Source organism: Oenanthe melanoleuca, chromosome Z (assembly GCF_029582105.1).
Source record: "Oenanthe melanoleuca isolate GR-GAL-2019-014 chromosome Z, OMel1.0, whole genome shotgun sequence".
Classification (NCBI taxonomy): Eukaryota; Metazoa; Chordata; class Aves; order Passeriformes; family Muscicapidae; genus Oenanthe; species Oenanthe melanoleuca.
Window position 1 is genome coordinate 73929446 of NC_079362.1, and position 27609 is coordinate 73957054.

General features: G+C 40.7%; 1 protein-coding gene across 2 annotated transcripts in view; it reads right to left on the minus strand.

Moving 5' to 3' along the window:
• EPG5 (ectopic P-granules 5 autophagy tethering factor) overlaps window positions 1-27609 on the minus strand; it is a 61657-nt gene that overhangs the window by 23130 nt on the left and 10918 nt on the right. For both annotated transcript variants that reach the window (XM_056514062.1, XM_056514061.1), the window contains exons 7-23: window positions 26408-26516; window positions 25977-26091; window positions 25271-25421; window positions 24238-24393; window positions 23738-23895; window positions 20006-20160; window positions 19306-19446; window positions 18914-19078; window positions 17578-17700; window positions 8605-8864; window positions 6607-6747; window positions 6064-6208; window positions 5051-5248; window positions 4214-4324; window positions 3365-3484; window positions 1820-1986; window positions 1405-1629 (exon numbers count right to left, since the gene is read on the minus strand). In XM_056514062.1, the coding sequence (XP_056370037.1) occupies window positions 1405-1629; window positions 1820-1986; window positions 3365-3484; window positions 4214-4324; window positions 5051-5248; window positions 6064-6208; window positions 6607-6747; window positions 8605-8864; window positions 17578-17700; window positions 18914-19078; window positions 19306-19446; window positions 20006-20160; window positions 23738-23895; window positions 24238-24393; window positions 25271-25421; window positions 25977-26091; window positions 26408-26516 (2640 nt within the window). The remainder of the gene's footprint in view (window positions 1-1404; window positions 1630-1819; window positions 1987-3364; window positions 3485-4213; window positions 4325-5050; window positions 5249-6063; window positions 6209-6606; window positions 6748-8604; window positions 8865-17577; window positions 17701-18913; window positions 19079-19305; window positions 19447-20005; window positions 20161-23737; window positions 23896-24237; window positions 24394-25270; window positions 25422-25976; window positions 26092-26407; window positions 26517-27609) is intronic.

The window sequence follows — 27609 nt, forward strand, 5'->3', positions numbered from 1 at the left end:
CACATCTTTTAATTTCTTTCCAGAATCTCATTCATGGCTAGTTCATTCTCATTTCCTCCTTTGTTAAAACTTTAACATAATATACCCTTTTTTTCAGCTGACATCATCCCACTGACTGCTACCATTTTCACAACCACACCATCCAAGCTTTCCTGACAAGGAAGCACTAGAATGCCATTAAATCTTCACACTGTGGTATTAAATATCACTAGCAAACTCCTGCTTCCTTCATCAGTGTCACTGGTGAAAAAATGGAAGTAGACCAATCCCAAGCATCAGCCCCTATAAACCCTACCAATAATTTCCCTCCTGTCTAAAAACTAGAAAGGTCATTAAACTTCCTGAGCATAAGATTTATTTGGGCATAGAGTAGTCTGGTTTTCTGTTGGAGTGGGGAACCTATTTGAAAGGAAAGACTGAAAATATTAATCTAGTTGATCCAGCGAGCATCTCTGGATTATTTTTCACAGACCAAGTGGGATTTATGATCTCCTCTTTTTGTTTGTACAGTACCAACGCTGAGGGAAGCACTGAGCAGGAGCTCTGATTCCACATGTCCAGGGCCCCTGAACATGGGACTCTTTTCAAATATTTCAAATAATCCTTTCAACTCTTTCCTCAACTATATTCACATACTTCCTCAGGTTTAGTGTACACAAGGTATAGGTATCTCTTAGGAGCTACTATCCCTAACAACAGTGAGCATTCACCAGCTGAACAGCAGTGAGTGACTGTGTCCCCCTCCTTAGCCTATTCCAAGACAAAAAGAGAGTCCTGTGGCAAGGTTTTGGTAAGCAGATTTACCGTTTTTCAGGTGGCACAGAAAACACTTGGCAGAGCTCACCTTCAGGCTGCTAACCAAGCAAACTGCACTGAATCATGTGCTGAAGTCCACAGTAAATTTCCTGATGCAGTAATCCTACTCAGACATAAATTCAGGCCCTGGTCTGTGGCAAACATATATACACACCAAGTAGCCTTTAACATTTATAGCTAGTGATGTACATATGAGTAGCAGATATGCCTAAATAATAAATATTTTGCCAGAAAAAAAAAAAGCAAAGTTTTTCCCCTAAAGGAAGTGACAAACCTACCAACAATGTTTTATTTTTAGTAGTAAAACCAGCCCCCTCTCAAACTAAACAAGTTATGCAAACTGAGGAGTGGATTTGAGCCCAACTGTGCACTTGGGGACATGGGTTAGTGGTGGCCTTGACAGTGCTGGGTTATGATGATCTTGGAAGGCTTTTTCAACCTGAATGGTTCTATGATTTTATGCTTTTAGTAAGTGCCTGCAGTACATCTAAGGTCACAACCTTCATTCCTCACACAGCTATGACTGTGCTGCAGCAGTTACTCAGGCAGTTGCATTGATTAACCTGGAACTGGGAAGGCTTTTTTTACCTGACGAGTTCCTTATGCAGCTCAGGTGAAGTCAGGTAATCAGGTGAACAGCTGGCCTTCTCTGGTGACCTGTCACTGCCCTCAGGACTCTCCACTCTCAGTGCTTTACTGGCAGCATGGTGGAAATCTGCCACCTCTGTCAGCCGCTGCTTCATCTCATTTAGCAAGTTCACATGAGCTGCACTCTGAAAAAAGCGTCTTCCAATACAGCCATCTACAGGTAATCTAAAAATGAACAAAAAAGTATAACTAAGTCTTGTTGCAAATGTTACATCAGTGTCTCTGCAGATAAACTGGCTCACCAGAGAAACTGCTGCACCCACTGCTTTTGGGAGCAGTCAGTGTCACACACTGACTCTCACTTGCTGTGCAATTAATTAGTGCTTGCCAATCTGCTGGAGCAGGGCAGACTCACCCATACTGTGGTCCTGGTCGGTGAAGATACAGGAGGAAGAATTTCTGCCAGATGAGTGGCATGAGAGGGTGACCTGCAGGGGTAGCAAGGGCCTGGTGAGCCCAGCGGTAAATCATGAGCCTCTGAAGGGAAGGGACGATGGGCAGCTTCAGCTGGGTCTGGGCTTTCTGCAGAAACAACATTTCCAGACAAGTGTGGTGCTGTAACAGGCTGTCACAGGTTAACTGAGCAGATTAACACAGCATGAACACTTGGTAATTACAGCAGAGAAAACTTAGGGAGCAGTCACACATCTGTCACAGGCCTTGAAGGATGAGCTGCCCATCTCACAGCCATGCTGGAGAGCAGCCCTGCATCTCTGCTTACAAAACCCCAGCACGATGGCTCTGACACAAGGCCAACATATGGGCCACTGGTGTTAATTACAGTTAATTACTGTTCTTCCTCACAGAAGTAGATGTCCCCAGTTTAGATCTCCAGCATGCTATTTTCAACTTTTTCTAGATTACATTTAAAACAGCACTAGTGAAAATTTGAAATGCAAAGTATAACTAACGTGAAGAAAGAACACAGAAACAAAAGCAGAACAAAAAGCAACCCATGAGTAGCAGCATCCCATTTTTGCACTACAGACCCATTAAATTGTTAAACAGTCCCACTCCAAGTTCCCCTGGACTGGGCCTGAAACAGGGGAATGGGAAGCTTGGGAGCAGACCTTGGCAGTCCCTCATCCTCTACACCTGGCATCCTCTTCCACACACCCCTTTTGTTTTCCAGCTAAATCAAGACAAATGAAGTCAAAGAGCAAGTGTTCTCCAGACCAGCTCCAAGGATGCAAGACATGTACTTGATACAGCCCAAGCCAATCTCTTTTCACAGAGCCTCCTTCTTCACTGAAACACACTGAAATAGCTGAGATGAAGGATGGGCCAAAAGGTACACTTTGAGAATGGACAGCTTTGGTTTCCACTTTCTTCACTCCACAATTTCTAACTGAATTTGGGCAAGGAAAATGGAAAATGCTGCAATGTGACCTGAAGTACAGCTGATTAAGTGCCTTCTAAAAGGAGAGACCTAAACAGTTTTAAAAGCCTTGGAAAATAATGCAGAAAACAGAAAAAAAGTAAATGCCAGTCTTCTGCACAATTCAGGTCATCTTAGAAATCATCTGTTTGGAATACAGACACATTTTCCCACCTGAAAAATAAGTACTCCCCAAACCACAGGTATAGAATAAATCCACTCAAGGTATGAGGCACTCAGATTACTCAGAAAATCGTGCAAAAATATGAATTTGTTTTCTGTAAATACTGATATAGTAAAATCAGGTATTTCCATGGCAGCTTTTTAATGTAAAGGAACTCAAATGCACTCAAAATGTATAAGGAAGTCTCCCTACAGTATATTTTCTCCTGCACAGCCAGGTAAAGCATTATTTATCCTGGCAAGAAAGTAGTACATAAGAGAAAAACTACATTATACAGGTGAATGCTCTTCTCCAGCAGCTCTCTCTAATTAATAAAAAGGGATGAGCAGTTCTCTCACCTTCAAAGCTTGATCAGGAGTTAAAGCATTGATAACCAGCTCCCCCTCCACAACTCTGCGAAGCTGTGAATCTTCTTCAAATATTGACTCCATATTTAACACCATCCATGCAAACCAGACCTGGATAACACAGAAATGACAGAAATATTGATAACAAAACAGCAGGGAGCAGGATCAAGAAGCTTGATGATTTCTTAAGAGGAATAAGTGTTTGACAGATTCTCATTGCAGAGTTGCAAAAAGCAGTATCTCATCTCAAAAACAAAACCTCTTTATTCTTAAATTCAAATTTCCCCTTTGTACAGTCTTGGGAAAGAAGGGGAAAAGCAGACACAACTGAGAGAATTACCCAGAGAGCTCTAGAGGAAAAAACCTTTTCAAACTCAGTAAAATAAGATTTCCTGTCTTCTACCTGCACTACACATCTATCTCTGGTACTGCAAGGCTTTTTTTCCTTTCTGCTTGAATAAGAAGCTCACTTAACCAGAGAGAAAGTAACTCAAATTCAAAAGATTTATCATATGAAGACTGATCTAACAGAAAAGTTCGGGCTTTGTAGATTTTGTCTTGTTAAACAGATCAAGAACAATAGTAGATTAGAAGGAAATTTAACTAATAAATCCTATTATATGAATTCTTGGACAGATTACATAATCTCTCCCTGTGCAAAATATCCATGCTCCTTTTAGTGCAATGAACCCACAGCATTCTCTTAGGCTAAACTGGGACTTTTTTGCAAGAGAACTCTGGGACGGGAAGAAAAAGTGACTAGAGAAATCTAAAAAAAAAACCCAGACCCTAGACAAATATGCTGCTTTTCCCACCACAAAAAACCATCATGGCACTCACCTGAGAGGAGTTGGCACTGCCCTCCACAAAGGATGGTGTGACATTCCCTGCCACAATCCAGCTGACCAGTGAAGACAGCATACCCTTGTCACAGTGATAGCCCAAAGCATTCTGCATAGAAACAAAACATATTTGGGGATTTTTTGTGACCAGGTGATTTAGAAGCTACAGGTGCGTCCCTCAATCTTTATCCAGGTTCCTTTCCACGCCCTGTTGCTACTTTCCAACCTCAACTAAGCCAGGCACCACTAAAATGCCTGCTTGGACTTTCTATTTCAGTGCAAACATCCTGTTGCAGTGACTGTTTTTTTTAGGAGAGGGAGCTCCACTTCTGACCTAAACATTCCATCAGATATTTGAAATGCAAAGAAGACAAACCACAGTAGAACTCACATGAATGAAAATTGTGTTCCAAACTGTTTTTAGCAGTAATTATTATCATTATTATTAAAATATCAGACATTTCATTAGTCTTGACCCACTCAAAAAAAAATTTTCTTGATCAACTCAGAAAAAAATCAGATAACCCTATCAATGCTCATCATCCTAACTGGCTGTCCAGAGAAGCTGTGGCTGCATCATCCCTGGAAGTGCTGAAGAACAGTTTGGACAGGGCTTGGAGCAACCTGGGATAGTGGAAGGAGTCCGTGACCATGGCAAGAGTGGAACTGGATGGGCTGGAAAGGTCCCTGCCAACCCAAACTATCTCAGGATTTCACAGTCGTTCTTGTTGCGCTTTCAGGAAGATACATTCATGTCAAAATCCAACTAAGCAACACGTGAGCTGACCATCTACTCAACATTTACTTTACACCCTGAAACACCACAGCTATTTACCTTGTGCTGCTGGTAAAGCAGCTTCTGCACACAGTCCTCTTGGCTGTACTGAAAAGCAGCTTTGCACAAGTCATCCAGCAGGCAGAGCGTGGCCCGGTCCCTGTGCCACAGCTGCTGGCTGGTGAGCACCTGCACCCAGAACTCCAGGACTGCAGCTGGCCCCACTCCATTTGGATGGTCACTCAGAAAAATGTGAGTCTGATAAATTAAAGAGGAAAACTGGTCAACAGCTTGCAGCTTTGAGTAAAGCTTGAGAATTTATCGGAGAACTGTTTGACTTGCTTGAGGCTGTGGGGCTATCTTTAAATTAAATAATTTACAGCAACACTCTCTATACCCAAGTAAGGACAGCTTTGTAATCTTCAGCCTCCAAATTTTTGCAGATTCTGAAGCCTAGAGAGCAGAGCACCTTGTGCAATCAGTAAAAGCAGACACAGAAGCTTTAAACAGGACCCCTGCAGGCATAAACAACACCTGTTTCCAAAGTCCAGGCTGCTGATACTGCAACAGGCTTTCCCAGATTAAATCTGCTTCCATTATCCCTCTCTAATGTTGGAGGGTCTTGGGTTTTGACCTCTCAGCACTTAAAAAAAACATTACTGCTCCTTAACTCAAGAACATTTTTCCATTCCAGAGCCCTAAATTAATGGTAAAAAGCAGAGCTTGCAAACATTAATATCTCTGCTGCACTCCTCAAATAACACAAATAAGAAAGCAGTGCTGCATATTACATTTCCTTTTTTAATCAGTTTTGACCTCGTATGGGAAAATGAATTTTCCAAGAAGTCCGAAAGGCAAATATTGTTGTTAGTGTCACATGTATTGCAAGATTTAGGCAAGTTTAAGCAGGAGCATTTCAGGAAACTAAATCCAACTACTAATGCTTGATTCAGGGTACTGTGTGAGTGAACTGCCAGGTTCAGTATCCTTTCTAACCTTTAACACTAACTCAGTCAAATAGGCTTAGCTTTATACACTCTCTCCTCCTTTTCTTTTTAAAATAATCTTCTTACCTGTATCATACTACTGAGCAGCTTAACATTTTCTCCATAGTTCACTCCTGTCAAGTGCTGTGTCATTTTATGGGTAACCTGCTGGGTCACTCCTTGAGGGACTCCACTATCCAGGTGAAGGAACAGTTCCACATAAGATAAAAACCTAGGGATGCCAACAAATTAAATTAAAATATCTCTTACTGCATGTTAAATAGAAAGCCTGCTTCTAGAGAATTTAAAACCAGCTCAGCAGCACCAGTGAGACCCACACAGAAAGGCTTTGATTCACAACCACAACACAGATTTAATTGCTCCAGTTCAGCCATACACTGGGCACAGTATGAACATTTCACACCAGTCTGTAATTCATGGCAGCTCATTAGGACTAAATACAGTTCTTGATCTACATCAGGACCCAAATCTTACTCAGGATTTTTCTGGGAGACTCTCAGGTGTCTAAACCAAAAATTTATTATTAACTTTCACTGCAACTATGAATAAATTAAAAAAACAAATTTATAAAATTAAATAATGAATATATTATGAACACATAATGCTTACTGTTCATTCTTCAGGAGGTAATACTGGCAAGAGTAAAACAAGGGTAAAATTTTATCCAGCACATGGACTACTGTTCTCAGATGTCTAGACTGGACTAGTACACCCAAAAGAGGGATCCCTTCAGCACAGAATTTCTCAATGCTGTCAGAAAACAAAACAAAACAAAACATTAAGAAAAACATTCACTATCAGCAGAAAGCCAGATGAGGTGTTGATTTAATTCTTATTAACTGTGATGTAAATACATTAATAACTTTATACTTTATCTTTGGAAATCTAAATAGCTAAATACAGAATTTTTTTCTTAAGCTGTAGAAGTCATTCAATTGCTGACAGATTTGCTAAGTATTTTCTTCTCAAATTTTTACTAAGTATCTCCTTCCTTCACAAACTCCTTTCTGGGGATCTGTGTCCCCAAAAATCCAAAATCCAAAAATCACTGGAGATGCAAGTCTTCATCAAGTTTCTATCACTTTAAAGATCACTATTCTTGCCCAACTTGGACAACTGCCTCCTCCTCCAGGAAAAAGAAAAGCCAAATGCCAAACAGAGGAGGTGCAGGGGAACAGGCTGAAGAGATTCTTTTGGTTTTTTTCTTTCATGCTTAAAGTTATGGAAAAATTTCCACTCTCAACCCAAAATATCTTAATATTAGTCTCAAACTATTCCAGTGCTTCAAAGTATCTATGGCAGAATCTTATCATGAAGCAATTGCTTCCTTGGGGAAGGAGATGAAAGCCCAGATTATTTTTCCTTAAAAGAGTGACATATCACTGTCATAGAAAACAAGTTAGTGAACATTTTGAACAGCATAGCACATAACCAAAGGGATCACAAGCTCAGGGAAAACAGTTGTGGTGAGAACTGATCAAATTTTGTGTGGCTCTGTACCTCAAACAAAAACATTTGATGACATCCAAAAGCCTTACCTACAAACCAGCTAAGAGCACTGGAAAAGACTGTGTTGGAACACAATCATGGCTAAGAGGTTCACTGCTCTGACAATGCTCTTTATTTATCATTCCCAGAGTGAGTGGGGTTCTTTTAAAACCTCACTATTTTCTGAATGCAGTGCTGCCCTGATAAAAGAAATCACCTCTAGAACAACCTTTTCAGTAAATGTGGTTCAAAGTTACTCCTGTCTAGAGAAATCACTGTTAACCTACACTTCCAGTACTATTTCTTATGACTAGACCCTAAAGTGCAGGCAAAAAAGGCAAAAAAACCACTACCAGCAAAATTAAGGAAATAGCACGTTGCTTGAAAGAATTAAGGAATAATTTCTTCACAAAAACGATTATTAAGCACTGGAACAGGCTGTCCAGGGAGGCAGTGAAGTCCCCATTCCTGGAAGTCTCCAAGGAATGACATGGCACTCAGTGCTGTGGGTTGGGTGACAAGGTGGGTCACAGATTGGACTTGATGATCTTGGAGGTCTTTTCCAATCTAAGTGATTCTGTGAAACTATAGTAACAGAATCATGGAAAGCTGGATTGGAAAAGACCTTGAGATTATCCAGTCCAAACTCCTCCAAGGCAGGTTCACCCAGAGCAGGAGACAAAGGAACAAGTCCAGGTGGGTTTGGAATGCCTCCAGAGAGGAAGAATCCATGACCTCCCTGGGAGCTGTTCCAGAGCTCTGCTACCCTGAGTGTAATGAAGCTCTTCCCCATGTTAAGGTGAAACTTCTCATGTTTTAGTTGTGGCCATTGCTCCTCATCTGCTCACTGCACACCACTGAAGGGTCCAGTACCATCCTCTGGACACCCCTCTGAGTTGTTTGCCTGCATTAATGAGATCCCCTCTCAGTCTTCTCCAGACTAAGCAGGCCCAGCTTCTCCTCCTAAGAGAGACAACAAGCTGCTCGATCCCTCCCATCACAAACCCTTCACTCTTTAAAAAGGCACAAAGCTGTTTACAACCCCCAGCTCAGCATCAAGGAGGCTGCTCAGCCCCTGGGGGCCATCCACCCAAGTCAAACCCCCAAGAAAGGCCTCACCTGTGGCCCAGGGTGGTCATTGCCAGCGCCAGGTAGCAGCCGATGGGGATGTTTGCCTTCACAGCCTTGAGCAGCGGGTGCAGCGCCACTGACTCGGCCGCGTCCAGCGCGCCGTCGCACGCGGGCACGGCCAGCCCGCCCTGCTGCACCCCACGGTCGTTCCTGTGCAGCTTCAGCCTCAAAACCAAACCCCACGCCCACTGGTTGAAGGAAGTCTCTGGTGTTTCCCCGTAGCGAACGATGCTGGCCAGGTAGGAGACCTGGAACAGAGCAGCAGGAGCAGGAATGAGAGGAAGCACAGACACAACAAAGCACACGCGGCACTTGGTCCATAGAAGGGGAACTGGATGATATTTGGGTTCCTTTCCAACCCAAACCTTCTGGGATTAGACCAACAGCAATTACTTTTTAGACACACCATGTAGTTTATCCTAACACTCTCTTCCTGTGGCCTCAATTTCTGCCTCCCTCTCCTATCCCCACCCCTTTAGGTAAAGGCTATCAACTTACACTGTCTGCTTAAATTTTTCCAAGCTAGATGCTGACCTTGAATTAAATTTTAATACCCTCCAAAAAAAAAGCCAGACACAACCTTCAATAATGTTTCAAACATTTAAGACTGCTAGTGAAAGGAAACAGAAAAATCTATGCAAAAATATTATCTGTCAACAAAAAGCCTAAAACCTGGCAGCCTCCTCTTAGAAAAAAGCCTGCATGTGGAAAGGCAGGGTCACAAATGTATGTGTCTACTGTCACAAAGACCATGTCTAGATCACAGGGAATTGAAAATCTCTGGAGAAAAAAAAAATGTACACGTTCTCACAGAGCAGTGTAAATTGCAGAGCTGGAGGGCACTGTAGGTATTTCATCCTCTCTGAATAGGGGTACAAGACCCTAAGCACTATCTTCTCTCAGATTCTAGTTATAAGCTCATGCAAGTTCAGGACAGATTCAACAGCTGAAGTGGCAACTAGGGCTGACACTGGCTTAAAAAAGAGAGCTCATCTGGCCGGCACAAAGTAACAAACCATGGTTAAGTAGTGCAGAGGAGCAAGTCAGAACAGAGCAGAGACAACAAGGAACATTCAGAGTGTGGGAAGAAAAAGCTGGAGGAAAAGAGAACAGAGGAAGAAAAAACACTGTCCAAAAAAATACTGTGAAGACAAAGCCCAGCACAATGCTAAAACCTCTGAATAAATAAATATAAGCATCTTTGACTGAATATCTAAGGAGGGACTTGACAGCTGGCCTGTAAGTCAAACTGAGTTAGTAGAAGAAACAGCAATTGATGAATTCTAAGCGTATCCATAGCAAGAAAGAAGACAAGGCTGTTAGCATGGAAACTGATTGAAAAAGAGACATGAAGGATTTTTGTAGTTAGACTACATGCATAAGTAAACGTATACACGCCTTACTAAATTTTTGCAAAACTTTTGCTAAATATACTGGTAAAATATGCAAATATAAAAAATATATACAAAATATATTAACATGATGAACTGTTGGGCTGGGGGCAGTGGGGTCAGAGCCAGCAAAGCTAAAGAGTAGCCAGGTGCAGGTGCCAATCTGGACCTGATTCTGACACCTGGAGAAAAGGTGAGCCACTGGGGACAATGGGAAATAATTTAACAACAAAGAACAGACTGCTTTATCTACATGGAAATCTTTGTTAAAAAAATAAGGGGTTAAAACTACGGACTATGTTCTCTGTAGTGTTTTAATCTGGGCAAAGTCACAAAACTTTAAGACTGATGCAATTACTGCTTTTAGTGTCAGAGCTTGGAAAGAAGCTGGAGAAAGACTCTGGGATGTAATTGCAAAAGGGGATAAAGCAGCTGCAGATCTATCTCCTTCTTGAAGATTGCTTCATGACTCCCTAAAGGAATGGAAAGTGGAGCAGGATGAGAGAGACTCGGAGTAGGTGGCAGAAGGGGAATTGGAGCAGAAACTCAAAGTTGCTGGGGAGCAGCAGAGGGGAGAAGCTCAGCCTGAAAATATATCCTTCCCTGAAGCAGATCTTGCTGAAGTTGTTGCTGGGTCTGCTGCTACCAGAAACAAGCAACAAGTTGATAATGTCTCTCCATATCTGTCTCCAAAAGGCTCCGTGTACCCCTCCCTTGCAGAGCAACTCACTGAACTCAGTGTTACACCTAATTATGAGTATCCAACACAGTAGCTGGCTAAGATGACCTTAGGAAAAAAAAACCAAATTGAGCCATCCACTCCTCTGCTTACTACTCCTCCTGAACTGCACAAACAAATGAAAGCATTAACTCTTCATCCTCCACTGCCTTCTGATACTGATAATACTGAGGAAATTACGAGATTAAAATATCTGAATTAATGAATAAATCTGTTTGCTCTGAAACTGGTAACAAAGATAAGCTTGCTGTTTCAAGAACTCTGCCTTCTTGTCAAGTTACTGGAAATTCTTGACAGCCTTTACAATTCTGTGAACGTGTTAAAATGAAAGCAACTGAAGCAGGAGAGTGGGATTTATTGGAAAAAATAGGTCCACCAAAGACATTGGATATGCAGAGTGTTGATATGAATGTTGCTGGTGATAAAATGGCTTTTCCTGTAAAGCAGTTCCTAACTCAAAACAGAATAAGAGTCATCAGGTTTTTGCATGGAAGTTTGTGCAGGACCTCCAAGTGAAAGTGGCTAAGCTGGGTATTAATTCTCCTGAAGTAATGCAATTAATTCATGTTATTAATGCAGATCTGCTTGCTCCTTATGATATTATGCACTTGGTTATAATTCTGTTTCAACCAGTACAGTACAGAGTATTTCAAAACACCTGGAGACAACTAGCTGAGAGAACAGCTTTAAATAATATGCAACCCTTGTCATGCTGAAAGAGGTGATGCTTTGCTCAACCATGGGCCTTTTGCTAATCCAGACTCACAGGCACAGTGGGATCTTCTGGTTTTAACACTGGCTCAATAAATAGCTATGAGTGCTATAATTGAAACAGTGGAAATGGCAGGTCCAGAACTGAGATATGTCCCTACAAGGAAAGGTATTAAAGAGCCTTTTCTGCAATTTGTAGAAAAAATTGCTGCATCAATGGAAAAACAGGTAGATGATGAAAATTTAAGACAAATTCTATATAAAGTTGGCAAGAAACAATGCAAATGAGGATTGCCAAAAAATTATTGAAGCTCTACCAGGATATCTCTCTGTTCCAGAGATGGTAACAGCTTGTTCAAAAGTTGGCACAGTTCAACATAAAATGACTGCATTGGCATCAGTCCTGAGGCCTTCACAAAAATGTTCCTCTTGAGGAGAACAAGGACATTTAAAAGCACAGTGCCCTAAAAATGTTGAACAAAAAATGAAATCTAAAATGAATCCAGGTAATAAAATTACTTGTAATCATTGTGGTAAAACTGGACACTTTGCAAAATGGTGAAAATCAAAATACCATGCAAATGGACAATTATTGCAGGGAAGGGGGTACGTGTGGACACAAATACCTTAGCAACCACAAACTCTCCCAGCACTGCAAAGTTACCCATTTGTGAACACTACTCAGGGGCAACAACTGGTTCAGCAGGAATTGATATACCCACAGCAGACAGAGTAAATATTAATAGTCATGGTGTTGTTGAAGTACCATTGGAAGAATGGGGACCGACTGGCAAAGGTCTCAGTGCTCTTTTGACTGGAAGACCTAGAGCCACCTTATTGGGACTAAATGTACATATTGGGGTAATTGATGCTGACTGTACAGGACAAATCTGTGCTATGATTTCAACTAATTATCCACCAGTTACTATACCTAAAGGAATTCGCCCTCCTCAAATTGTTCCTTTTTTGAGCTGTGTTCCCTAAACAGAGAATCGACCACATTCCACTGGAGGCTTTGGACATACTGGGGTGCTTCAAGTTTTTTTGGGCACAATGACCACCCACTGACCTAAACTGACTTACACTTGACTTCTGAGAATGCAAGACCTCGACAGACACAACTGAAGGGTTTGATGGACACTGGGGCTGGTGTGACAAGTGAGTCTTCACACTCATGATCCTCACAATGGCCTGTGCAAGCAAGGGACACTGGGCTGGGGGGCACCAAAATGGATGGAATTTCAGTTAACACTATTTTAGTCACAAACCCTGAAGGGCAAAAAGCTGTAAAGCCATATCTTACCTCTGCTTCTTTTAATCTGTGGAATCAGGATTGCCTCAGTCAATAGGAAGTGAAAATTACTACAAAATTTTAACTGTGTTGCAGGGCATTAAGCAACCCACTCTTGCATTGACCTGGTTAGCCACCAAACCTGTGTGGCTTCTTCTCAGTGAAAAATTAATTGCCCTGCAAACATTGATTCAGGAACAATTAGCTGCAGGACATATTGAACCCTCACACAGTCCATGGAACACTCCTATATTTGTTATAAAAAAGAAATCTGGCAAGTGGTGACTTTTACATGACCTGAGACAAATTAATGCTGTAATGGCTACAAGGGGAGCTTTACAGCCTGGTTTACCATCCCCTACCACGACTCCTATGGAATGGAATACTGTTGTGATGGACTTAAAATATTGGGGGTTTTTACAATTCCTTTAACAGAACAAGACAAGGAGAAATTTGCATTCACGGTGCCAACAATTAACCATTCTGAGCCAACACAGAGGTATCAGTGGAAATTTCTTCCCCAAGGCATGAAAAACTCACCTAGCATTTGTCAGTGATTTGTAGCACAAGCCTTAACTCTGGTGAGAGAAAAATATCCTGATTGTTATTGTTTTCATTACATGGATGATATTTTGTTAGCAGCTAAAGAACAGGAGTAACTGACTGATTTGCAATCTTCTGCAATAACTTCTTTACAAAATTATGGCCTGAGTTTAGTCCCAGGAAAAAAATCAAACTGTTGAACCTTGGGAATATTTAGGTCTCATTGTACCTCAAAAAAAAAAGTGAGACCTCAAAAAATGCAATTACAAAACAAGGCTGAAAACTTGACTGATGTGCAGAAATTAATGGTAACAATTAACTGGATAAGACCTTATTTGGGACTAACTAATTTGCAATTACTTTTAGAAATATTGAAGGGGTCCTACTGATGTCTGTAAGTTGACCCCAGAAGCCCTTTCTGTTCTTGAGATGGCTGAGAAAGCTTTGTGTGAGAAATCTGTTGCTCACATTGATCTGGCACAAGTAGTACAACTATTTATTCTGATTAACAAGGTAACTCCTTTTCGAATCCTTGTGCAATGCAGTGATCAGTGGGAGGATCCTTTACATATTTTAGAATGGCTGTTTTTACCTTTCAGACCTATAAAAACTGCACCTGGTCTTTTTGAATTAATTACTGAAATTACTATTACGGCTCATAAACTATGTGTTGAATTAACAGGTCGAGATCCTGAAAGAATTGTTTTGCCTGTTCAGAATTAGTACTTTGAGTGGTGCCTTGCCAACAATTCTGCAGCTACAGCTGCTTTTAAAGGGCAGGTGTCTTATAATTTACCAAGCCACCCTTTGTTAAAATTTTTTCAGGACGTACCAGTTGGTCAAAAACAGTTAAGTATAAAAAGTTCTATTGTTGAACCCACTGTTTTTACAGATGGTTCTGACAAAACAGGGAAAGCTGCAGTTACTTGGAAAATCAATGGCAAGCGGCAACGTGCTAAAATGTCAAACAGGTTCACCTCAAATTGTTCAACTGCAAGCCTCAGCTACTGCATTTCAGTTGTTCCCTCAAGCTGTAAACATTGTGACAGATTCTCCTTATGTAGCAAATTTGACCCAAAAATTGGACACAGTTGTATTACTTGAAATTGATCACTGACCTTTATTTGTTGTGTTGCTGGAATTGTGGAATACAATTCAGCAACACACTGAACTATATTTTGTACTGCACAGTTGCAGCCACACTTCTTTGCCAGGATTTTTCACAAAAGGAAATACTGTAGCTGATGCTCTCCTTGCCAAGGCTGCCATAACAGTCCCTGATGTAAGGTAACAAGCAATCTTCTCATCAATTTTACCATGAGGGATCTCAAGCATTATAACTGCAATTTGGCCTCAGTAACAATGATGCTCATTCAATTGTTGCTGCATGCCCTGACTGTCAAGGTTCCAATGTTCCTGTACATTATGGGACCAACCCTAGAGGGCTGCAAGCATTGCAACTCTGGCAAAGACATCACTCAGATTGCTGATTTTGGAAGACATTTACATGTATCAATTGATACTTTCTCTCAAGCTATTGGAGCAACTGCACAAGCAGGTGAAAAAGCTGTAGATGTTATTTGTCACTTTCAAAGAGCTTTTGCTGTTTTTACAGGACTTCCTCAGCAAATTAAGACTGATAATGGATCTAGTTATTTATATATCTCAGAAAACAGCATTTTTTAGCTGTTTGGGGTATTGTACATAGTACAATACACTCTTCCACTGGACAAGCTGTCGAAGGTGCTCATGGCACACTGAAGCACCAGCTTCAAAAACAAAAGGGGGAATGCAAGGAGAAACCCCCCAGGTATGACTGGACAAAGCAGTTTGTGTGTTGAATTTTTTATCCTATAGTGAAGCAACTTCTTTACCTCCTTTGTTTTCCCCATCTTTTCTCTTTAATTTTGAAATTGGAAGCTACACAAGCCTGCTCGGGTGCAAGTGAGAGATTTGGTTAGTGGCCAAAGGAGTGGTCCTGCAGATTTAATAACCTGGGGAAAGAGGTATGCTTGTGTCTCTGCAGAAAATGGACCACACTGGATTCCTGCTCACTGTCTAAGCCTTACCTAGAGCACACAGGAAGGAACAGGATGGAAGATTCCACCACAACCAAAGCAGAACGTGTGGATGACACTGCTGAGGCTACATGTCAGGACACATCGTGTTTATCAATCTCCAGTCCTGAAAATCCACTCTCAATCTGTCTTGTTGGTGTCCCTCTTGACAACTGGTCTTGTCTCTCACAAGCTTTTAATTGTAAATGCTGTACACAACGTAGATTTTTAGGACAGTATCTATGCACACTTGCCTCAGGTTACAATTGAGCCACAAGAACTAGAACTGCTGGGATCACTGCAAATGGATGTTTCTGTAATGTTTAGTTACAAGAGGAAAGAAAAGATCACAAGGGGGCTGCTTCAGAATGTAAATGTAACATTAGATGTATACAGAAATGCAAGCTTGTGGCATAACTACACCTCAGTCATATATCACATGCCTCGAGTGTGTCCTTGCAGATGCCAAAAGATGTGTTTTTAATCTGTGGTGATGGTGCTTGGGTTGGTATGCCAAGCAGGATAACAGGAGATCCCTACAGTTTGGGTGATTGACTCTACTGATGCCCAATATCACAATGATGCATCAAAAAATAAGAAGTAAACAATCACAGACATAAATTTACTTCTCAATGTCAGGATAACGTGGCTTTTTGGGGACCTGCTTCTACTGCTTCTGCATTCATTTTAAATGTAGCTCATGTCTAAATTGAATAAACTTGGTTGTCAGTCAGCTAAACAAGGCAAAGACACATCTGTGGCTTTAAGTGGGTTGCTACTAGATGTAGATAGCATTACACATGCCACTTTGCAAAATAGAGCAGCTATTGATTTTCTGTTGTTAGCACACAGTCATGGATGCCAGGATTTTGAAGGCATGTGTTGCATGAATTTATCAGATCACAGTGAATCAATCTATAAAAGCATTGCAAACTTGAAATAGAGAGTCAATCAATTACTGGATGAATTACTGGATGAAGGATAGGGATGGCTGAATAGTTTTTCAAGAGTTGGGGCATCACTGGGTGGCTTAAAGCTTTGTGAAGACTGGGGATTTTGGCCCTGCAAAAATCCTTGGCAGCTGTGTTTGTAGCTCAAATACAAAAAGGGGGAAGTATGGAAGGACTTGACAGCTGGCCTGTAAGCCAAACTGAGTTAGTAGGAGAAACAGCACTTGATGAATTCTGAGTGTACTCATAGCAAGGAAGAAGACAAGGCCATTAGCACAGAAACTGATTAAAAAGATACATGAAGGATTTCTGGAGTTAGACTAAGTAAATGTGTGCACATGCCTTATCAAATTTTTGCAAAACTTTTGCCAAAGTTGTTATTCTGTTCAAGTGTATGTGTGGATGTCACGTCCAACCCAACGGTGACAAATACCCAAAACAGGGATTTTTTAACCTTGATCTTTTTATCCTTCCAGTTGCATTCTATAACTTGGAGCTAGCCCTTCCTGAGCCCAGTGTGCTGTAAAATCAACTTAATAAATGTCTGTGGTGTGTTCCAAAAGGGATTAACACTTGAGTCTTCAAGTAGGATAAGAGCTGAAGTGAACTCTCTTATGATCACCAGTAATGAGAAATAGCCTTGCATTAGCAAGTACTGTCTACCTCTGCATGAGAAAAGGAAGAGCAGTTTGTGACTACTCAAAAAATAAAATGCCTATTTTACAGACATCAAAATTAAATGTTAAAATTAAATGTCTATTTCAAGAAAGATGGAGAGAGACTGTTTCTAAGAGCATGGAGTGACAGGACACAGGGAATGAGATAGAGAAGATTTAGATCAGTTATTAGGAAGAAATTGTTCCCTGTGAGGGTGGTGAGGCCCTGGCACAGGTTTCCTAGAGCAGCTGTGGCTACCCCTGTATCCCTGGCAGTGTCCAAGGCCAGGCTGGATGGGAATTGGAGCAACTTGGGATAGTGGAAGGTGTCCCTGCCCGTGGCAGGGAGTGAAGTAAGATGAGCTTTAAGGTTCCTTCTATCAAAACCATTCTATGATTCTGTGATTCTCCATAGATGTTCAACAGAAGCCTAACAGTATTTTCAAATAGCTCTGTGGGACCAGGCAACACTGAGTGTTGGTATGTTATGAAATTGTTGTTGGCCAAAGAACAGTTTCAAAAAGAAGAATGAAAAAAAAAAGAGAAAACAAGGTCTTTCCCTGGAGATTTTCTCATTTAAAGCCATCCATAAGTTATTCCTTGCAAGTAAGGAGAAAGGATACCTGTTTTATGCTTTCAGAAAGCAGTCCAGCATACGGTTTTTGGGAAAGATATTTCTGATACGCTTCCAGGACCATCAATGCAACTTCAGAATGGACAGCTGGATCCAGGTGAAGAGTATTTTGCTAAAAACAGTCAGAACACAAAACCTTGAGTCATTTAAGAGGTCTCTACAACTGTACATTCAGCTGCACCACATAGAAATAAATCCTAATATTTTTCTGGCTGCTCAAATTAATTATTGCAATATCTAGACAAAAATCTTTCTCAGTGAAAAAAATTCAGCTCAATGTTAAAGAGTACCAGGCTCATACTGGGAAATACAAAGCCCAACAACTAGATTATTTTTTTGAAAGGCATCATAATATTCACTTTCCACTTGCATTTTATGAATATATTATAATTAATCCAAAAATCCAGATGTCTTTTTAAATTACATAACATAGACACTTGAACTCCTGCCTTTAAAAGCAAAACCAAATCCCATCACCATGGTTTTTGTATGAAAACACAGCAATTCCTCCATCAATTGCCACATTAAAGAGCCATTTTCCCCCCTGTCAAAGGGTACAGACATGGCATTGCTATTGCACAGCAAAGAATTGTTAGTTTTCCCTAACATTAACCTTTCTATACATGTCCACAAGAAACAGAGAGAAAAAGTAAGTCAATATTCATGTACAACCATCAGCATGGCAAAGAGAAGAGCTCAGGATGACCAAATGCACAGAATGCAATCCCAAACTAAATCACTGAACACAGGCAACATTATTCTCCCAAACTATTTCTGCTTTTCTCTGAAACAGCATTCACCCTCAATTATATCCTGAAGTCATGGAGCTCCTAGAGTAACCCAATATTATGGAATAATTCACCATAATTTAAATGATGCTCAGGGTTTTGAAATGTTGCATTTCAATCATTACTTTTCTTGCACTGTGAAAAACATTCCTAGATAACAGCATGCAAACTACAGTCACACCAGTCTCCTATACATTTTTCAGAAGATTCCTCTATTTCAGCAGTTAAAAGCATTTTAATCATGTGACTCATAAAAAATTGTCCTGACAGCTCTTGCCTCATTTAGAGAGGAAAAAATCCCTGCTTAAATATCTCTTTTAAACTCAGCTGCAGCACTACAAGAAAGCAGCACAAGCAAATCCTCAGGCAGAGTGCTGTAAAATTATTATGAAATTCCCATTTTGTGCCGTGAGGTGTACAGCCATAATATAAAAGCATGCAATTAACTGTTTTGAAATTTTGTTCTACTCCCAGATTGACTTAAACTTTTGCTCAGAAAAACCAAGGAGGTTCAAAGCTCCTGTTTTCAATACCTACATGCTCACCAAATCCCCAGTTCAGCCCTTCCAAGATAATGCAAGCCAGTTTATTCTCCACTGCTGTCAGGCTGTAATTTAACAGCCAGTCACGGATCAGGGCTATCTCAGATGAAGAAGGCTTCCACAGGTACAGGGGCAGTTCTTTAAACAGATATAAAGAAACCTTTGAAGAGAGAGAGCAAAAAGTGCAAATCAGTACTTAGCACACAACAATAATCAGCACTGTGCACTGCTATTTGAAAGGTAGGTATGGCAAAAAACCCCCCACAGACAGGTATTCAACACATCCATTCATACCAAGCCATGTCTTATCACACAACCTAGTACGGGCCCTGGGTTTAAATTGAGTGTCTGATTTAAATTATTTAAATTATAGATATCAGCACTTACCATCCCCACTTTATCAATGGTCTCTCTAATCCTATCCAGCAGCACAGAAATAATCTGTGTGTGGATGCTGGCAATGGCTCCCAGGAGTTCTCGACCAACCTTGGAGAATGCTTCCCTTGTGGAAAGACTCACATAGGACACCTGGGAAGAAGAGCAGGGAGAAGTTACTGCTTCTGGCTGACCTCCTCTAACATGGAAATAAAAATACAGGACTAAATTGCTCTTGGTCATCATAGACAAAGTTGATAAATGCCCACATGAAAAATAAAACTGACTGCCCTAAAAGACCAGGAAAGTTCTGTGTCACAGTGCCAAACAAAAAAAAAAGAAAAAAAGTCCAAAACTAAACACAGGAACAACACAGCAACAGACACTAAAAATGATCTCACCAAAACAACAGATAAAACACTACATAAGGAACTCCAAAGTCAGGCCTGCATGAGAAAAATAAAACAAAATAAAGGTATTTTTGTTTATTTGTTTCATTCTGGCTTTGCTTACAGAAAAGTTGCTCTTTTTTCCCAGAAAATAACAAGTAATTCAGTCAATCTTAATTCAGTACTTTTTTTTAAAAAGCAGCACATTTTTAATTCCGTGGTAGAACAAACTACAGAAGCCATCAAAGTTTCACACCTTCCACTGTTACAAACAAAATGAGCATTTTCATTCTTTTCCTGAATGAACCAGTAATATTACTCACTTCATATATCTCCAGAACAACAATTTTGATAAAATCCTCATCAACATCAGCCCGTTTGGTTTGTGCCATCTGAGCAAATGTGGTGAGCAGACAGATTTCTTCTGAGCAGTTCATTGATTGGAGATACTTTTCAAACTGTGCAAGGTGCTCTGGATCTAGAAAAAAAGTCAAGTGAAAGAAACATTACAAAAGTGCAACAGGACACACATCAGCAGCATTTATACAGTTATAAATAAATAAAGAATTATATATATATATATGTATGCATAATATATGTATATATATGCATGTATTTATGTATATAAATATATAAATATATATATTTATATATATTAATATATACAGTTTTAGTTATTCATTCAAATCCCAAAGAATTGATCTGTGGAGATCATTCCATGCCAATTACAAATAAAAATCCTGCAAGTAACTACCCTCAGGTCTTGATTATGCCCAAGAGCTATGAAGAAAGGCCAGTTTTAGTTTCCCAAATACAATACAAGAAAAAATACTGGATGCACTTGCTTGGAATCTACCTCTGAAAACAGAGAACTGAACCTGCACAAGCAGGAAGGCTAAGAGATCCTTCCACTCAAATTCAAGGGAGGTTTCCTTTTAAATTCAAAAGAGATATTGCCTAAAGCAAATAAATATTCCATTCCTCAGGGTGTGGGACAACAGGAAGGTAACGATACAACGGAACCTGTACAGGGTTTTAAAATGTATTTTTAATTTCTTCCACATAACTTTAATAGAGTCAAAACAACCACTGAAAGCAGCATTTGAGCTGTAAAAGTTTTGGAGAGTGATTTGCCTTCTCTGAACCACAACATGCCAGCAAACAGTGATTACAGTGATTTTATCATAGCAGCTGAATATACAGAAAAAGCACCCATTGTGCACTCAGCTAACCTGGACACACGTGTGCCTCAGCATGCTTGTGATCAAACACTTGCACTTAGGTTACATTCTATTTTAAGGGCTTTCAAGAATTTTGCAACTCTACTCCAACCTGAGAAGGTCAGGCTTGTACAAGCAAAACAGCTCATGGAACAGCTAGAGGATTGTGCAATTTAAGAAACACATCCAACAGTAAGAGACACTACACTGCTGATAGATACAGCAGGCAAACAGGGGTGCCTCATTCATTCACCTCCATTTCCAAATGGTATTTCTTATCCTTATGGCAGAAGTTACAGACAAGTGTGATTCCCCTTGTAATTTAGGGTTTTTTTTAATATGATGCAGAAGGACATTAAAAATAACCACATCATTATTGTATCTAGAGGCACAGCAGAGTGACTCACACTGGGGAAAAGGGGTCAGCTGTGGGCTCCACACTGACCTCAAACCCACACCAAGGCATAGCCTGGGACTGAAGATGGGGATAAGGAATAAGGGAAGCAGAGACTCCATCTAAATCCTGTCATATCATAGAGGAGAAACAGCATCTTCACCATCCACTTGCTACTTGATCCTATTCCTTTACTCTAATCACACTACAATTCAAGTTCAGGGCACCCTAAAAATCACTGACTTCTCAAATCCTGATACTGGTAGCAAGGAAAGTGTGTTCACCAATAAAATCATAGTATCCTTGGATTAAAGGGATATTAAATATTATCTTGATTTGAAACATCAGCATTCCCATCCCTGCCATGGATAGGGATGCCACTCACTAGAACAGCAACTATGCTCCTGATGTCTTAGGATTTTAGCTTTTATATTTTTCATATATTTGTAATCCTGCAATTCTTCAGTGTACAACTCTAAACTCCATATAGAGTGTTAGCTCTTTCCCGTTTTGGTCAGACAAAACAATTCCTCCAGGGCTGGGAATCAAGGGAATATGGGAATCAACCTCACTATCTCAGGCTCTGAGAAATGTAAACAAAAGTGAGTTGGGGGAAAGCAAACTGTAACTGGAAGATTAACCCAAACACACAAATGGACCAAACTTACAAAAATACGAATACCTGTGACCTGTCAGCCATTATCTGGGGGTAGCCCCTGGGGGGCTTTGTCTGCCCCATAGGTACCTGAAAACCCTTCAATAAATATAATCACTTTTTATTCCCTTAATTTTGTCTGGCCTCTCTTTTTAGGTTAGTCTCAAAAAGGCATTACTCCCACCCCTATGGATTTGATGCTTAAAGCTTCCACCAATCACCAAGGCTTGCTTCCACCTGTAGATTCAGCAACTTTTTTTCATGTGTAATTTGGGAGAGGAAATCACTAAAAAAGGCTCTCTCCCAAGAGAATGTTAATGTCATGGTCTTACAGGGTAGGAACTACAGGAAATTAACAATTAATTTTTTAAGTGTTGGTTAAAAGAAAATCTTTAGGAAGATTAAATGGGTTTCGCTGAAAGAACTGTTGATACTCCCTGTCTAGACACTGGTGAAAAACAGTATTATGCTGACAGAACTCACTGAGGAGAACGAAGAGGATAAAGAAATCCTACATCAGCATACCAGGGACTTTGAAACAAAAGTTAGCTAGAAGCAAAACAATGCCTGAAAATGATAATTATATATTAAAAAAGAAATCTGTGTTTGTTACTGCAACCCATAATAGATGCAGTAAAAATTTTCTAGCAAAACCACAGATAAAGGCAATATACTGAAACAGTGTAACATTTATTGTTTTGGCTGGCAAGTGCTTATCAGATCAGCACTTCAGCATGTGCACACAACAACAATCTTGGTATCTCTCTCCCTTTCTGTGTAAATCACCTTAAATGTCAGCTGGGCTTGCACAGAGCCAAGATACTCAGTAACATCTCAGAATCACCATTTTCTCCTGCTTCTCCATCAAAACTTGGTAGATGAGGTAACAGCTACCTGGAACACCAGCCAGGTGTGAAGCAGAACACACAAAAATGAGATTTGCTCTCCCTGAAGACAGCAAAGAAGCTGTAAAGTAGGGAGCAGTAAACTGTTTGTTTACCTGTCTCCCTGTCAATCAACTCCTGAAATATTATCCATGAATTCAACAGCAGAAGGAAACTAGCATTCCAGCTGACCTCTAAATAGCTCTGCTATAGCTGAAGACACCACGTTCACTGTGGAGATCAACATGGGACAAAAGTCAAGAGGACATAAAAATAAAATGTGCTACTTGTGACAAGAAATGCATGAAAAGAAGGCCTGAGATAAAGGAAACTTAGCTGGAGATGATAAGCAGTCTCCCACAATGTGAGCTACTAAAGACAAAATTAGCAAGTTTAGTGGGGGAAAAAAAGGAGGACACTAAAAATACATTATTTGCATAACCATCAGCAGCTCAACAGTCAACCAGTCACAAAAAAAAAAAAAAAAACAAACACAAAAAATCAACAAACAAACCCAACCAAAAAATTGCCACACCAACCCTAAGTGACAGAGAAGTCTGTACTTTAGGATTTAAATCTCACTCTACACATACTGTTGAAGGCCAAGGTGGGAAGTCATATGAGAGTAGACAAGAGGTACCTCCTGCATGTCCTCCATGCACTTGCTCTGAGGCAGCCACAGAGAAAACTAGGGCAGTAAATCTGTAAACTGATGCTAAAATGACAATTTGGGCAAACAAGTACTGGAAAACCATGAACTGCCCAAGACATTTCTGCAGCCACTGGACCAGTCACGCTCTCAAGTGTGCATTTAAGAACTCAACCAGCAAAGAGTTAAACCCACAGCTGATGCAGCAGCAGCTGAATGGATTAGAATTGGTTCTGTGGGGGGGGAATTTTACCTTTGAGTCTTTGCTTGTAGTCAGCAGGCTGAAGAGTAGAGCAGAGCTGCTCCAGGTGCTCGTTCTCAGCACAGTGCATGACAAAGAAGAGCCTCCAAAGCATGTTGCTGGACAAGGTCCCATAAGGCATCTCAGACATGAACAGCCAGACTCCCAACCTGGATTTGGAGAGGCAGTAAGGAACAGCCCCACCCTGATAAACCCCAACATTTGGAAAGGAGACATCTCTGGCCCACACCTCTACTCCATAACAGAATTAGCAATGTGAGGATGTGTATTGGCACCTCAGATTCTGAGCCAACCTCATTCTGAACTGAGCAAGATTTCAGAGTTTCTGTCAGTTGCTACAATTCATGTCCTAATTCCTCACCACCTTGATGGTACCAATGCACTGAAAAATCCTACTTATTTCAGTCTTGTTTATACCCTTAAGTATTTAAAGCCACTCCAAATCCCAGTTTCAACTCCTCCAAAACTAAGCCAGTGAAGGCATTACCCACCTTTTTGCCTTCAGAACATGTAGAACAGCTCTAAAAAACAGCTCATCAAACTCCAGTTGCAATTTTTCCACAGAGTAGGGCTGTTCTACTGATCCATATTGTTTATTGCCACTAACATACTGGGCCCAGTGGTCACTCACATGACACAGTGTCATCCTACACAGCAGAAAAAACAAGCCAAAGAAGAATAAGTATGTCACCATCACAGGAAAACACAGACAAGGGCAACCAGATCAGAGTCCAGCCACAAGAGACATGCCTAACATTTTGCCCTCTGGGTTCCAGAGGTTTCTATATAAATTGCATCAGTCAAATTTCTAGGTTCTCCTTCCTTGGTTTTGCAAGCAAACAAGGCATAATATTCAGTTACACCAAATTAGTTTGTGTGTGATCTTTGGAGCCTTAAGTAACTGTATACGATGAAAGGGCAGTACATACAGAAAGCTCATAAAGAAATAATTACACTGAGAAAGTTACTGCCTCCATAACACAAAGAAAAAGATGGATTTTGTTTCTGATTTGACTGTATTCCCCCTTGAGAATGCACACATAGAAGCCAATGCTAGAGATTTAAAAATAAAGAGCAGCTTTTACGCTCCAGTTACATTTACTCACTGCAACAATAGAACAATTTTCAGGGAAATTAAAAACCCCAAAACCATTCTGGGTAACAAAAGAAATAAAACAGTTAACATCAGTTATAAATAAGGGAAATTCAAGGGATTTCTGTTTGTTGCGTTTCAGTGGCCACCCAATATAAGCCTAACAACATCACTAATGGAAGTCAGCCTGGTATTCCACAGCTCACCCAGACCCTTTGTACCCACAGCACTTATATTTTGCAATTCCACGTTTCAGATTCCCAGACCAGATAGCCCTAAAGTGACCAAATGTCAGAGCAAACCCTACCTGAGAACTGTTTGGGTTTTTTCAATTATTTGATGGCTGGTTCTGGGAATTTTTTAGCAGCTCTGAATATCAAATATATGTATAAAACATATTCAGTAACACCACAGAGAAAAAATTCTCTTACTTGATGAGCTGACCAATTCTCTTCACAAACTGTCGGTACCGTGCTCTATTAAATGTTTCTAACCCCACAGACAGAAGTTCCACTAAGGAGTTTGCAAAGGCAAAAATCTTCATCATCTTCTGGGGAGATGTTTTTTCAGGAAAATAAGCACCTAAGATGGAGACACAAAAATAAGAGTCAAAAAAAAAGCGTGATTTCTGGATTTTTAATAACTTAACAAGCGCTCAAAGCAACATTCACCATATTGTGAACTGAAATGTGTGCCTTGTTTATGAAATGAGCAATAACTACCTGCTAAGTATGGAAGTACAAATAAACTATGCAGGCAGTAAGATCTCTGGTAAGCAACTACCTTCATGTCCATAAACTTTGAAAAAATAATCAGAGAAAAATCACAGTAACATTACAACTAAGAGGCAAGGGGGAAAAACAGTTCTGAAAGCACTTCTGGAAGTTAACTGACAACCAAATCCAAACTAAGGAAAAAGACTCTAATGTTTTGTATGCATATTGCTATGAGGTTTTTATTTATCCCAAGCACATGGCATATACTTCCATCTCATCTCTTTAGCCTGCGAGCAGTTGCACAGGTTCATTATTATTTTTTTCAGAGAGTTTCATAATACAGTAGCACTCCTGGCAGTGGCAGTCATCAATTTAATTAGCATAAGCAAAATGAAGAGTAACTCTCTAGCAACTGATTTACCTTCAGGTGTAAACCCGAGGAACTGCTGAAAGAGCTCATGAAATGGGAACTGTGACAACAGAGCAATCAAGTCATCTTCCAAGAGTAGAATCCAGCTTGTTTCAGGATCCTCATCCTATAGACAAACACAGGTGCTGTCAACAGCTTTACAGTAAAACCAATAGTAAACGGCTTCACTATTGTACTAATCACAGTTTTGTTAGGAAGAAATGAAATAGTTGAATTCTCTCTGCTAATAACTCACTACTGGAAGCTCCACTCACTACAGTTATACCGCAGAGATAAAAAGAGACTAAAATAGAAGTAAATTCAAACCATGCTTTTTAACTTAACAAGTCAGATTTTCTGCATCCATTTCACAAAGATCAATGAGCTTGAACAAAAGCATAAAGAACAAAACAAAGAGAAACAAAAGAAGTCATCTGCCGCACCTCTTCTCCTCCTTCATCTACCAGAGTCCAGTTCCCAGATTCCATCCCAGATGAAGAGGAACTTTTCCTTTCACTTGGTTTCATATGGCACATGAAGTCTACACGGTTTCTGGTTTAAAGTGAAAAATCAAGAGTAAAAAATTAGAAAATTAAAAATTTTGAATTCAGTAATCTTTCAGTTAAGAGAAGATACTAAAAAACCTAGATGCAAGAGGAAAAACTTAGCAAGTAAAGCAGAAAGATGCCTGGCAGGAAATGCCCTGGGGGTGCTGGCGCCAACAGCTGGACAGGAGCCCAGGGGGACAAGAGGCCAGTGGCCCCTGGGCTGCCCCAGCCAGGGTGTGACACAGCCCAGGGCAGTGCCTGTCCCCTGTGCTGGCACTGCTGGGACACCTCCAGTGCTGGGGACAGCTCTGGAACCCTCAGGACAAGAGAGACACCGAGGGGCTGGAGCGTGTCCAGGGCAGGGACGGAGCTGGGGAAGGGGCTGGAGCCCCAGGAGAGGCTGAGGGAGCTGGAAAGGGGCTGAGCCTGGAGAAAAGGAGGCTCAGGGGGGACCTTGTGGCTCTGCACAGCTCCCTGACAGGAGGGGTCTCTGCTCCCAAGTTAAAAGTGATAGGACTGAAAACAGCCTCAAGTTGTGCTAGAGGAGGTTTGGATTAGATATTAGGAAATTTTTTTTAATGGAAACTTGGTCAGGCACTGCAACAGATTGTTTAGGGCAGTGGTGAAGTCAACATCTCTGGAAGTGTTCAGAAGGCTTGTGGATGTGGCAACAGAGGACATGGCTCAGCAGTGGACACAGTGGGTCAGGGTTAAGGGTTGGACTCAACAATCTTAAGGCTGTTTCCCAACCTATAAAATCCTGTGATTGCCAATGACTCTAGGATAACCTGGTTCCTGACATGCAGGAGCTGTAACAGACAAGCCTCAGCTTTTTCACCAGTAAGAGCAGACCCTGTGGAGGCTCTGAGTTCTGGTATCAACATTTAGAGCAGCACCCCAGACACATTAAGCTGGCCCTTGTTCCAAACACAAGTATCAAAAGACAGTGGCAACACACATTCCCTCAGGATATACTGGTTTCCCCAGGCAGTTTTAGAAATGAAATGTAAAAATAAAACCCTTTAAAATAACAGCTTTTAATAAACAAGACTCCCACTTAACTCAGACCCAAACTATCAAGATCACAGTGACAACCC